Source organism: Tachypleus tridentatus, chromosome 8 (assembly GCF_004210375.1).
Source record: "Tachypleus tridentatus isolate NWPU-2018 chromosome 8, ASM421037v1, whole genome shotgun sequence".
NCBI classification, from domain to species: domain Eukaryota; kingdom Metazoa; phylum Arthropoda; class Merostomata; order Xiphosura; family Limulidae; genus Tachypleus; species Tachypleus tridentatus.
Window position 1 is genome coordinate 153,682,540 of NC_134832.1, and position 14,255 is coordinate 153,696,794.

At 31.9% G+C, this 14,255-nt stretch overlaps 1 protein-coding gene across 1 annotated transcript; it reads right to left on the reverse strand.

Annotated features, from left to right (window-relative positions):
* Nucleotides 1-2,764: 2,764 nt before the first annotated feature.
* LOC143223775 (ADP-ribosylhydrolase ARH3-like) lies at nucleotides 2,765-10,022 on the reverse strand. The gene is made up of 3 exons (XM_076452194.1): nucleotides 9,645-10,022; nucleotides 7,696-7,795; nucleotides 2,765-3,041 (listed from the first exon to the last, which is right to left on the reverse strand). Exons 1-3 carry the CDS (start codon nucleotides 9,805-9,807, stop codon nucleotides 2,780-2,782), a joined length of 525 nt encoding a protein of 174 aa, XP_076308309.1. The 5' UTR covers nucleotides 9,808-10,022; the 3' UTR covers nucleotides 2,765-2,779.
* Between the last annotated feature and the right edge of the window lie 4,233 nt (nucleotides 10,023-14,255).

A 14,255-nucleotide genomic window follows, 5' to 3' on the forward strand; every position in this document is an offset into this window, starting at 1 on the left:
TTTTTTTATTTCTTGGGCCTAACACCCAGTAAATTTTTTTATAATATATTACTCAGACATTCAATACTGATAATATTATGAACCACGACACTGGTTCATAATAGAAATCACAAGAAATTGCACAAAACCCTAGTGGTATGTTTGAGCAAAAACAACCTTAAACAGTAAACGTTCAAACAACACTTTGAAACCTAGTAATGTTGATTCATTACAATGTATTAAGTCAGGTACTATATCAAGTAATCCTTTACCCATTGTTGAGCATAGAAAACACAGCAAACAAGACATATAAAACTGGTAATTTAAAAACCTTCAACTAGTGGTCATAAAGAAAAATTCGAAAACAAAGCCCAAGATACTGTAAACCTTATTTACTCAAATTACAAACTTCTATCCTGTATTCTCAAGATGGCTGGTATGGATATTAAAATTAGTTAGAATAAAATACAAAACAATGTTTCTACCTTCTTAGGTCATCTTCAGGTTAATCAAACTCCTATCTTGACTACATTAAATACAATTCCAGGTAACATGAAGCCAAAATGTCTACAGTACCTTCAGCATTTGTTCCTTACTTATTTTACAATCCCTATTTGCAGGTTTTAAATTACCTTTTTTTTTATTTATCTTGTAGGTGGACATAATATATTCAATTATTCATTGGTACAAGTTCAACTATTTATACAACAATTCTTAAATAATAAATATCACTGTATTCTTCAAAACCCTTACAATCAATAAAACACTCTATCAAATATAGTCTATGATCATTCTCATGCACAGATTCCATAGTTATAATTTTCCTACACTGAAAATGTATTTTTGACAACTATTTACTTCTGCTCACATAAATAACTATTTTTGTTCAGTACTGCCTTCTATTTGCAAAATTGTTTGCATGCAGCAAGCCACACAACCCTCAATTCACATGGTTTAACTGATTCTCACATGCAAATTACCATGTAACAAACCTCTACCAATAGAAGTCCCACATAAACACGCGTGACTCACATTACTCCATTTATGCTATTATATCCAACTACTATTTTGAGCATAGGCAGACATGTAAGCACTCAGTTGACAATCCCACATTAGATAGTGGTGTAACCTGTGTAAGGGACAAAGTAGAAGCATCTGAAGGACATTGTCAAACAAGAAGATTACACACAGGAGATGAAACAAGTACTCTTCACCAGAGATGGAAAATGTGTGACAGATCGGGACAAAACATTCTGAGGAGCACATTGAAATGAAAGACAATCCCAACCATGATATACTAGCAATTTCAATGTGCAATAGGGTGTAAAGTATGGCTAAGGCAAAACAGACCCAACACATCTGGTCATTTGCATCTAAAGGTTGACCATTGGGAACTGACATCCATATGGAGATAGAATGTGGATCATACTGTTAGTAAATCAACTGCCAGAAACCAACACCCATGCAGAGGTAGGAAAGAGAATCATACTGTCTTTACCACAAGTTCAGCCAATTGAAGAGAGAAATCCTACCACCAATCTGCAAACATAGCATATGTGAGAAGAATGAAATACACATATGTCCCCATCAAAATCAAACAGACCAGAACAACCTTACACAATAATAATATCCTCGGCATAAAGACATTTGAGAGATAGTGCAATAGTAAGAAGCAGAACAACTAACAAGGGCACACATTTTTAGCCACAACACTGACGTAGTGCAACAAAATGAAAATGAGTGAGGAGGAACAGGTACACCTTAATCAAACAGGTGGGAGATTTGTGTTGACTGGTTCAACACTGGTTAAAAATATATGGCAAAGGACAAAAGAGATTCACTGTCTACCACAAAGGGAACAAGAATGAATGTCCCCTTGGCAAGTGAAATAAGCCGCCATCATCAAATATTTGAAATGAAACATGCTTAATCAAATCCAGACTAGAGGAAGAAAGTGAACCAATATGTTGTACTGCCAGGAAAACCAAGACATTAAGATGGTTAAGCCCTTAGTCCATAGACGTTTGTCCTAAAGCCTCCTGCTGAATGACCCACACACCTCAACACTGAAGGAAAGCATCAGGGAAGAGAAACAAATCTGGATGAAGTGGAGGAAGTGATAAACCCAACAATATAGGGGATATCTTAACCAAACCTAAAGGGAAAAGTGATTTCATATAGAAGGCCACATCCCTTAATATTTTAGAACCTTGTTGACATAAAAATGTGTGACATCAGGAATGGAGACAGGTGTGGAGAGTCTGTATTTTCTGCAATCTCACTTTTAAATACAGTGTAATTTCTATGTTGCTGCATTAACAATTCAGCCAAAAATGGACTTCACCTTATCCCACGTTCAAGTCCATGTTTTACACTAAACTAGTGAGTAAACTGCAACTGTTTGGCTTCTACTGTGTACTATCTTAAGACTTATTTCATTCTAATATACGATGAAGGAGGTAACAAGACATAATTGATAGGGTGTGTTCTATAAAATAAGGATGGGCACCACTGTTCTACACAGAAAGCTACTGACTTACAAAGTAAAACAATATACTTTTCTCATGAGATGGTTGTTTAACTTAAACTTCTCTGCATGAACTTCATATCCTTTCTTTCAGTTCAAAGAACCAAGATGAATAAAAATTTCTATTACATACTTTTAGCTAATATTAAGAACTAAAGTATGTGAATAAAAATTTCTTGTATTTTATGTACACATCTGAAAGAAGTAAATTTTATAATAAACAACTAGCTTTTTGAAACTTGGCACATACTTACAATTATTCAGTTGTTGTTATCATAAAGTGACTACATGACTAGTCATCAATGTATGAACAAGTCTTACCTTTATAAGGGTTTCTTTATCCTGCTTATAACAAAACAATGCTACAGGTGCCACCCGCATGGCTGCTCCATTGCCATATGAACCGCACCCAGAAAACAACTCCTTTGCTGGTTGAAATACATTATCGTAATTTCTTGCTTTTAATGCTTTAAACACATCAACAACATTAAATCCATACCCTCGTTTAGGCTGCTTGAAATATTCCTCTGTAAACCTATAAAATTCCAATGAAATAATAATAAATACAATAACAACAAAAAATAAATCTCTGACTCCTTTACTTTTAAACCCACTTACACATTAAATTATTAAACATACAATACACTAGAAATAAAACTTGAACAATAACATATTCAAAATGTAAAGGAAAGGTTAATAAATCAATCAGAGTTTTGAATTAGTTTGATCTGAAGATGAGATTATTCTAATACTTCAGGGTGTTCGGAAAGTCACTTATATATTTATTAAAGAATTTCAATATAGAATACAGGAGGTAAATATGAATGACAATTATAAACAATGTTGAAAGTGACCCCTCGTTGGCATCAATACAGGCTTGGATCCTTCTTATTTTGTCTCTAAACACCGCTATCAGTTGCTGGCTTGAAATAGACTGAATAAAATATGATTACAAAACTGCACAGTGACTTTCCGAACACCCTGTAGAATCATCAATACTTTCAATTTTTTGAAGAATCAATATTGATAAAGATCTTCTACCAAAAATAAAATTAATCCCAATTCCTGACATTTCAATTAAAATAATGTGTTGAAAAATCATAATGAAAAATGAAAATGGAACAGTAGCATAAGGCATGCAGTTGCAACAGGACCGTTTGAATTAAGCCCCCTAGTGAATCAGTTTCATTATTATAAAAATATAAAATAAGAATAAATGGTATTTTGCTCAAAATTTCAATTGTCAGGTCATACACTACCTAAATATATCTAATAATTATTCATTAATCATACACTACCTAAATATATCTAATAATTATTCATTAAAAGCTGTCCCTTTACATTTCTCTTGTTACCATATTTATTTAGTTTAGCTATACCTTGGCATATGATATCCGAACTTTTCTTAAACTAAAGAACAAAAAGTATTATTCATTACATTATACCAGTAAGTAGACAGATACAAATTTGTGAGAAGTTTACTGACCAAGCTAAGTGACTTCTCAGGCACTGTCATAACTGCAACACTATAATTCTTAAAACTACAAGGCACTGGATGCACTAATGATGATAACTCCTATAAAATTACATTATTTTATGAGAATTGAAACTGAGAATCATGAAAACTGAAGTCTTCAAACAGGTTTTTAGAGGGGCCATTCTATTTCTAATTTAGTTATGTGGCTATTTTTATACTTGGTGGTGATGGAAGAGTAGAATTAGCATGGACTTTAATTGTTAAAAAACAAGGATACATTACCTTCTTAACCCTTTGGGAATGGGCTTGGTATAATACAAACAAGTTTGTCTACACACTTCCACAGGTTAGGTATTTGAACAACAACTTTTGATACAGCGTGTGCATCTTCAAGTATTTTGTATGTAAGAATCAGATTTCTTACTGAAATATTTCTACTAAAGATTTGTTCATTAAAATAAAGTCTGTTTCATTACAAGACTGAGTGCAAAGCAATTTCATGTTATGATTAAAAAAAACTGTTATTCATCTCAAAAATCTTAAATATTATTTGTGTAATCTATAAAACCTCTTAAATACATTTAAAATGTTTTCAGTAAGACTTTATATTTTGTAATTTTCTATACTCTAGCTACGTGGGATCTGTCACTTGACCAAACTCATAACCATCATAAAAAATTAGAAATATAAATTATGCTTTTCTCATGCTAGAATGACTACATATTATAACAGAAAAATACAAATATTTAGATTAAGTATCTTAAGTCTCATAACACTACATATTTACACATATATTTATTACTTTTTTTATTATACTGACTTTCCAGTCATGCCTAGCTAACATTATATAAGTTGCATTGACAAAGGTTTAAAATAGGAAGACAGGCACCATTTTAGAATAATTCATGAGGCTAACATCTCCCCTTTCTTATTCTTAAGATGAAAGTAGAATAGATGATTAATGAGTTTATATTTCAATTATTACACACATATATATGTGTATAGGTTATTATTGTTTAGTAACAAATTATTAAACTTATATTTTTAAATACAGAACAATAAGTCAAGAAGTAAAACAAACAATTATCTCTTCTTGTTATGACCTTTGTACTCAGCTACCACTAAACATAGGTCGCTATGCCTTTGAAATTTCACACATGGAGGATATCAAACAATAGAAACACACACAGATGAATAATAAAAAATTATAAATAAGTACACTCAGCTACCACTAAACATAGGTCGCTACACCTTTTGAAATTTCACACATGGAGGATACCAAACAATAGAAACACACACAGATGAATAATAAAAAATTATAAATAAGTACACTCGTATCACAGAATTACACTACAATTTATTAAGCTTAGTAACTAAGATATATTAGATTTTAAAGAATATGAAAATTCAAGCAGACCAAAGACAATCTACCTCACTGAAATCTTGGATCAAAAGAATGCATACCTTTTTGAAAGATTAAAATGGTGGGGAAAACCATTCTGTGGACATTCTAAGCTGTTGATTGGTTACTCACATGTCATATATTGAAATAAGTGTATATAAGGGACCATTTCCAAAAATGGAAAGAATTGAACAGGGCCAGTCAGCAAAATAAAAAGATACAATGTTCTTCTTTCACATTCTAGCATAATAATATCAGTAATTTGAGTTCCTGATTTGTACAAAACTAAAGACTTAGTATTCTGACATTTCAAACAGCACTACATTTAACATACCACCACTCATTAAAATCTACATTTGAGTGGTTTTTTTATATTTAACTCATACATAATATTAAAGTTTGAATTATAATCTACAATTTGATTCCAAACATAAACATAAATTCAGAAAAATAGCAGTTTAATAAATTTTTGAAAGCAGGTCAACAAACAAGAAAACAGCCTTTGAACTGTGACCCATTATGAAAGGATTAAGTGTGTAATGTATCTTTAATACATACATTTCATTTCTGAAAAAATAATACATCTTTAAAAACCTATTGTATGTAATGCAGATAATTTAACCAGTTTTCATTATCATTTGTCCTTTAAATTACATGAAAATTACTTGTAATGTAAATTCTAAAAAAAACATCTAAATTCATCCTGAATTTACAATTACTATTAAAACCATATAAATTTGTTAAAAACAATAATGGTTGGCTTCAATACTCAAACTTTTCTGGATACCTCAATTTCACATATTTAACACTGGCATGGCTTGAGAAAGTATGAGATTAGGCTTAGAATTACAATAAAACAGGTATTATGAGAACTAAACAACTGATCAAAAGTAGTTCACATTTCTCATCACCCTCTCTAAAAGTTGTCTACCAGCTGTTTATAAATAAGTCAAACAGATGAGGGTAATTTCCAAACATTCAGCTTTAAGTGTTTTTATTAAGTTAAATGTAAAAAAAACACTTAAAATAGGATAAATAGTAAATTTTCTTTCAGTTGTTTAAAATAATTTTCTCATAAATTATTTATTATCTGTTATAAACTGAATAGCATGATTCAACTCATTTGTTCAGTTCATAATGAATAACTTTAGTGTGGAATTGCATACTATTAAAATATTGCTATAAAAATTATACCACATAGATTTATACTTTATGTGATAGAACATGTTAAACTGTAATAAATATAATGACATGAAAATCTGATGCCATATCTCTCATTACTGTAAACAACTTAATGCTATGATACAATGGTAATTGGTATACCAGCCTTACTTAATGCTATGATACAATGGCTATGATGCAATGGTAATTGTATACCAGCCTTACTTAATGCTATGATGCAATGGTAATTGGTATACCAGCCTTACTTAATGCTATGATACAATGGTAATTGGTATACCAGCCTTACTTAATGCTATGATACAATGGTAATTGGTATACCAGCCTTACTTAATGCTATGATACAATGGTAATTGGTATACCAGCCTTACTTAATGCTATGATACAATGGTAATTGGTATACCAGCCTTACTTATATTAGTGGTAGCTCATTATCAAATTACTGAATATTCATTTAACATCATTTACGATTACAAGTTTTAAGATTTCTACACATTTGTCATTAATTAACATAACATCTTTCTACAACTGGCTGATAAACATCAACCTTGTGTTTGTGAACGTAATGCCTTTCATAGCTCGAACTTGTCGTGATTATTAATATTGCATTACTAATGCTATGACATAGCTGTACATGTAGCCATATTTATTTCTGTGAGAGAATATACAACTGGTTGTTACAGTTGTTACAGAAGTTTATATACACATGTAAGGTAAATTTTAAAAATACAGTCATATCTAGATAATAATAAACTGACAAAATGTTCTAAAATAATGTATCTTAATAAGTCACTTCACTGTTTAGTCAAAGAATTAATCACAGCTTTATATAGAGGTGTATAATGAATACATTATTAGAAGGTTTTACATTTACTCAAATATACAAAAGTTTAGAAACAAAACTAGTACAATAACAATGTTTAACCTATTATCAAATTTTTTAATAGTATAATGAACAAAAATTCATAATACACAATCAAACAATAGTCCATTCAAACAACCATGAACTACCACAAGAATAAAACATGCCCTAGCATTCATACATTACAAATTTACAATGTTGTCTTGTATATAAATGCAAAGAACTGGTCTTTCACCAAGGAAACGTTCTTTCAGAAATCAACTACATACCTTTTAGCCATATCCTGACAATCCAACATTCTTCTTTCAATCAAAGATTGAGCAACTGATCTGGTCATTGCTGTGTCATCTGTATATGGCTTTAGAGGTCCTAGAGGGTGGGAAAACCACATATGCTTGTGTAAACACTTTTTTGTTAAATTACATCATAAATATGAAACTTAAAACTATAAATGCTTATTTCTGTATAAAAAAAAATATGCACAAAGTGGTGAAATCCTACATCTGAATGAAATTATATGTTTCTTGAGACAAAAAAGTGTACAACCTACAACAAACAGTACTTTTTGTTACATTCTGCCATTTAATACAAATTTTGAAAGGTAAGAAGACAAGTCCAAACATGAACAACCCAACAAAATGTATTACTATTAATATTATTAAAGTATTACTAGGTTATTTAAGACAGGAACTAGTTTTTAGTGCTCCTTAATATATGCTACTTTTACATGTTGTTCCTTACTATACAAGTTATAACTACACTTATTTCATTTACATGTGCCAGTATTATAAAGATTTAACTGCATTGTTAACTTATAACTTCTATTTTGAACTAATCTAAATTTCTTAAGCTTAGCAAATTTCATATTTTATTGTGTTTGTGGTTGGAAGTAACATTAACAGCAAAGATACCAAACTGAAAAAAAAATGTATATTAATTTTTATAAGTAGAAACATAACAAACTATATTTAATTATCTACACTCATGGCCAAATTCTAAGTACATAACTTTGACCAGATGTTATTATTTATTATATAGTACACATCTAATATCTGTACATTTTTCTACACTTCTAATTCAGAACATGGTAAATCTAACCAGCATCTTATTTCTTTCTGTTGCAGAATGTAGCCAAGGTTATTTACTATTTCATCAAACAATTGTATATATCACACACTGCCCATATTGGATAACTACAAAACAGCAGAGGTTCCTTAGGACCTAAAGTTTGTGAGTAACAGTACGAACGGTAATAATATAAAAAATGTAAATAAAATAATTCACTATATCAGTACATTATATTACTACAACTTAACTGTATTATTAGGATTATAATAAAGGTTAATATCTACTGATCTTCGGTTAGTGCTGCTACTACTAAAACAAGTGTTGTTACTGCCTCTATTTGACTGGTTTTGGTTTGAATTTGAACTACTAAGTTATTTGAAATTTTTTATGTTGTATCTAAAGAGATACCGAGTGCAATTCTAAAGAGGTTATGCATGTGTTTTCTTACAGCAAGGCCACATCGAGCTATCTGCTGAGCCCACCGAGGGGAATCGAACCCCTTATTTTAGCGTTGTAAATCCGTAAACTTACCGCTGTACCAGCAGAGGACTAAAGAGGTTATAATTTCCATCATATAAGTCAATGATTAGGGCATATTTACTGATTAAGCATACTGTGTTCACTCTTGGACTTCTTACCTTAGGAAGGACATTGAATTATTGTAAATGGTTGCTAGAATGATACCTGTAATGGAAAAAAAAAAAGAGTATCTGATTGAAGTGTTTAATACTGTAAAGAGAATTGATAATGTTGATGTATCTTTTTTTCATGATAAATTACTATTAACTAGTGAAAATGGAACGATTATGGACACAAGTACAAATTCTGGAAGGGCAGGAATCATCTTCAGCTCATTCAGCAATATCCTTTTAACATTAACACTAACAGGGTGGTTGACCTTTACCTTGGAATAGCTTATCTTTAAATGTGGTAAATGCTGTTAATTAGAGAAAAGGTTTGAAAATTTAAAAGTACTTAAATTACAAGGGTTGGTTTTGAGTGTTGTTGTTGTTTTAATTTAGTTAGTTAAGCAAATGGAACAGCCTAGACTGACCAATAATGTCCCTAAAGCACATTTACGTATTTATATAACTACGTTACATCGTTACCCCATGTAATAACTAATAGTAATATGAACATCAAAACATACCCTTATCACTTTCGTTTGTCAGTACATTTGTGAAATATTTTGTGAGAACAGTTTTGGACACAGGAAAATCTCCCTCAAAGGGTGCTCCAAGACAATCTCCCAAAAGTGAGCCCACCAAACAACCTCGAAATTTTCCAGTTATAAGTGTTGAAACAGCAGACATCTTGACTTTCGTTTCAGTTTTTATATGACTTATCTGATGGTTGGGAGAGAAAATTATAAATTTCACTAAAATAATAGTGATATTAAATGGGAATAAAATTCTTCTGCAACTATTTTCAGCTCTTCACTTACATACACAAGCCATTCATATAACTAACAATGTCATCTGTTTTATCTTATATTGAACTTAGCGAACATCGCACAGTGTCACTTCACTTTTTTAAAACCACGTATATCTTTTGATAAGTTACCAAAAGAAAGGGGATATTACCAAATAACTTGTTAAAAAAGTTCAAAGAAATAACTAACAAGTAACTGTACATTAACAAACTCTCTGCTTGAGAGGACGAATTCTAAACTAAAAAAGTAAAATGCATCGCCTACCCGACCCTCCTAAATATAATATCATACCTACATGAAATCAGCTGTCAAAAAAGCCTGGACTTTTATTCATTAATCAATTATAAGTGAAATATAATTTATAATAATGAGTAATTACACTTCAAGAACCTCAGAGAGTTGTTATTTAAGTAGTTGGTGATATAAATAATCTCAACAACTACTATAACTGATTTATTCCTGTCAAAATTTTGACCCTTGGTATTGAGCGAAAGGCTTCATCAGTAGTGTATGTAGGAAATATAGTGTTGTTGACCTGTATCATATATTTTTTACCGCTCCAAAGATGCTTAGCAGTACAGCTTAGAGATCTAATCTCTAAAAATCTGGTTTCAATGCTCGTGGTGAGCACAGCACAAATAGTTCCTTTTGTCGTTTTGTGCTTAACAGCAGACAGTTATCACGCTTGTGATGTGACATTAGTATCAGGCCTATTACATTTTTAAACACTACACTCTTTATCTGGACTCTTAGGGATTTTCAATAATTAAAATAAAATATAAAAATAGTATTGTAATCACATCGTATTTTTCATGTCCATTGCTGACGACGGGTTTCGCTCAATCTAGAGTTCTTCAAGCCAGCTGGAATACAACAAACACAGTATGATTGGAGCACTATTCATATAAGAGACAGAATAAAGCATTTATAAAATAAATTATTAAATACAAGGATTGAATCAGTTACACCTCTTTCTGCATTGGCGTAAACGTTCCACAAAAAAACACCATTTACTACCAGATATGTAATAAAAGAACTAATTTGATCTACATCTACTACCACTACTGCTATGCTAACTCCTATTGGATGACCCTCTTGGACTAATCCACTCATGACAGTAACAAATTCAGTCCCAGCGCTTAGTTGAGCAAGTCGACATTTGCCAACCAACAAACCAGTGAACTACGGTGGGAAGGTACAATGAAAACTTAGTTTATAAAATCATTTCCATAGTGAAAGGTTGGAATAATAAACAACAATATTATAACTACTTTTATTGAAAGACATATCTCTTCACCTCATGATATATGGGTAACTGGTTTGCTTTATTTTTAAATTTCGCGCATAGCTACACGAGGGATATCTAAGCTAGCCGTCCATAATCTAGTAGTGTACGACTAGAGGAAAGGTAGCTAGTCATCACCATCCACCACCAACTCCAAAAGGCTGAAAGGGCGAGCATGTTTGGTGTGACCGATATTCGAACCCACGACCCTCGGATTACGAGTCGAGTGGGTAACTGACTTCAAGGAAGAGGGTATGTTCGGTACTGACTTCATGTGAAGTTATGGATTCGAGATGAAACTACATTCAAATAACTTCACAGTTCATATCAGGATTTGTTAAAAATAAAATTACGTCTATTGACTGTGCTGTCACACAACAAATACTCCAGTGTGCCCTCATAGATTCATACCTGGTAAATCTCCAGCTGAGCTCATGGTTAAGGTTATTAAAGTAAAATATCTCACAAGATTGATACTGGAGATGCAGCACCAATACATCAGTTAGTCAGATAACTCTAATTTGCAAAACAAGGAGAGACTCTTACAGAGATAAAAGCCATGAAGGAACAAAGAGTAGAACTGGTCCTCGGACATCAAAAAAGAACTTCATCATGTGCTATGAGAAGGTGAATGAAGTCATAAAGAGGGATGCCTATCCACTACCGAAGATCGATTCTACTTTCAATGCTATGTCTAAATCAAAATGTGTTTAAACAATGGATCTGAAAAGTGTATATTAACAAAAGAATGTCGGTGAAGCAGCAGAGAAAAATGGTCTTTACTGCAGAGAATATGTATTTTGTGTAATTTTCTTATAGCAAAGCCACATAGGGCTACTTGCTCTGCCCATCGAGGGGAAATCGAGCCCCTGGTTTTAGCATTGTAAATCCTAAGACTTACTGCTCTACCAGCGAGGTACTGAAGAGAATGGAATGTGACAAACTGTTGTTATTTGGGCTACATAATACGCCTGCTATATTTCATTGAAATATTTAGTGTCCTGTCGTCCTACTACCCTGAAACGTCGTTTACATCTTCTTGTGTGACACTACTATCCATGGGAGGACTCTTGATAATGCTTATAATGGTCTAAAGAAAGTTTGGATCAGCTTAAGAAAGAAAACCTTAAACTGAGTACAGGAAAGTGTGAATTGTTTTATCATCATACTGGTTTCATTGAAAACAAAGTCAGAAGAAAGGGAGTATCTGTATATCATGGTACAATTTACTATTTTGAATTAGCCAACACCAAAATACTTAGATTGTGCTCTTACTATCATGATTTGGTAAGATCGTTCTTTAACATAACACATCCTCTACAAAATTACTCAAAAAGCCAAATAAGTTTAGATGGGCTAACGACTGTGAATAAGCAACAATCAATAAATTGAATAAAGAATCAATTACTTCCTACTTCTGTATTAGTATACTCAATTCTTGAATATTCATTCATTTTAGAATAGATGCCAGTGATTTAGCACTAACAGTATTGTCATCACAAATATAAAACAGGGAAACAATGTGATTACTTATTGTAGAAAGTCAGAGTTGTGATGTGTAAGAAAGACTTACCGTCGGTTAATAAACAAATAAGCTTTCAAAAAAGTTTTAAAGGGCCTGTCAAGTTAGTGAAGATAAAAATAAGCAGGCAAAGAGAAATATATTATTCAAGAACAGTGTTTATTTTACTTTCTAGTATATATGAGTCAACATTTTCACCTCGCCCAAGATTTTTCACAAATATTTTTTATGCATATTGTGTAATAACTCAGTTTATGAGTCGATGAGACCATATTTAGATAGACGATATTAGGTAAGCTAAAGAGAGGCGTCACGGTTTATAGTATTCAAGGTAGAGCCAAAAAAATGTACTGCAATAAATGACTCAATCTGTTAACCTAGAAAGAACACACTCTACTGCCAAAATAACTCATCTTTAAACAGTGTTTGACTATAAATATTCAGAGTTTAAGGGTCGGCAACCCTCCAGCAGAAGATAATGGAAGTGTTCGTATTCAGAAAGTTATTGCACTTTGCCAAACTACAGCAACAATTAAGTTTCATTGACTCTTTCTAGGCCATCTATGTCGATAGAACTAGTGATAACTTCAGAAATAAAATGACTTTATGAAGCTGAAAAAACAGTAGTTTTATCTTACAACATGTATGCCTACTACCGCATTTTGGACGAGCATTTAGGTTTTACTTCCTTACAATTTGAAAAATAGAATAAATTCTGGCACACTACTTGGCAGCTCAGATTCTAGATACCAAAAGGAATTCAAATATCTATTCGAAATTAAAAAAAGAGAATACTAAACAGTTTTGTTTGGGAATCAACGTACCAAACACGTTTCTCTGATTTGCAGAATAGCTATTAAACAATCAAGTATTGGTTTTAAGGACAATCGCCCCTTTTGGTGATTGACAATTACATGGGTGATGTCTGCACACTTTGAAATATATGGCAGTATATAATCTTGTATATAATGCCTTATCCTGGAATAAATCAAGAGAATATTTACAAATAAGACAAGTTAACAAATTAAGTTAGAAATTTTCAAATTTTTAAGTAAAAGCTTTGGAGATGTCTTTGAAAGCTTAGAGACTTTCAATATGAACGCTGTTTCTTGCTCTTTTTATCCACCCAGTCGAATTGTGTGTTGTGTCTTTTTGCTTTCAATAGGTAATTGTTTTTGTCAAACTGTACCCAGTACTCGTATTTTTCCTTCAAATAATTCATTTACAAAATACAGTTTCTGTTTGTTTTACCACAAAGTCATACAGTAGGCTATCTACATTCTGTCCTGTCCAGAGCGAACTTAGTTTTCAACTTAGCATAATATTTTGTGTCGAACATCTTGTTAATGTAGTTATTATTTTCACTTCTAAGGTTATCGGCCTACTTAAGAATACCATAATGCAATGGCTTGAAGTATTTTCGTGAATAAATATCACAAACATGCAATATTATTTTATTAATTTTATAATTTCATTTTTTTTTAATTTCGCGCAAAGCTACTCGAGGGCTATCTGCGCTAGC

Excerpts from the sequence above, each read along its gene's own strand:
- LOC143223775 (XM_076452194.1), bottom strand. The coding sequence starts at position 9,807 with ATGTCTGCTGTTTCAACACTTATAACTGGAAAATTTCGAGGTTGTTTG. Across the intron at positions 7,796-9,644 it reads GACAAACGAAAGTGATAAGG|GACCTCTAAAGCCATATACA; the intron begins GTATGTTTTGAT and ends CCCACCCTCTAG. Across the intron at positions 3,042-7,695 it reads TGTCAGGATATGGCTAAAAG|GTTTACAGAGGAATATTTCA; the intron begins GTATGTAGTTGA and ends GGAATTTTATAG.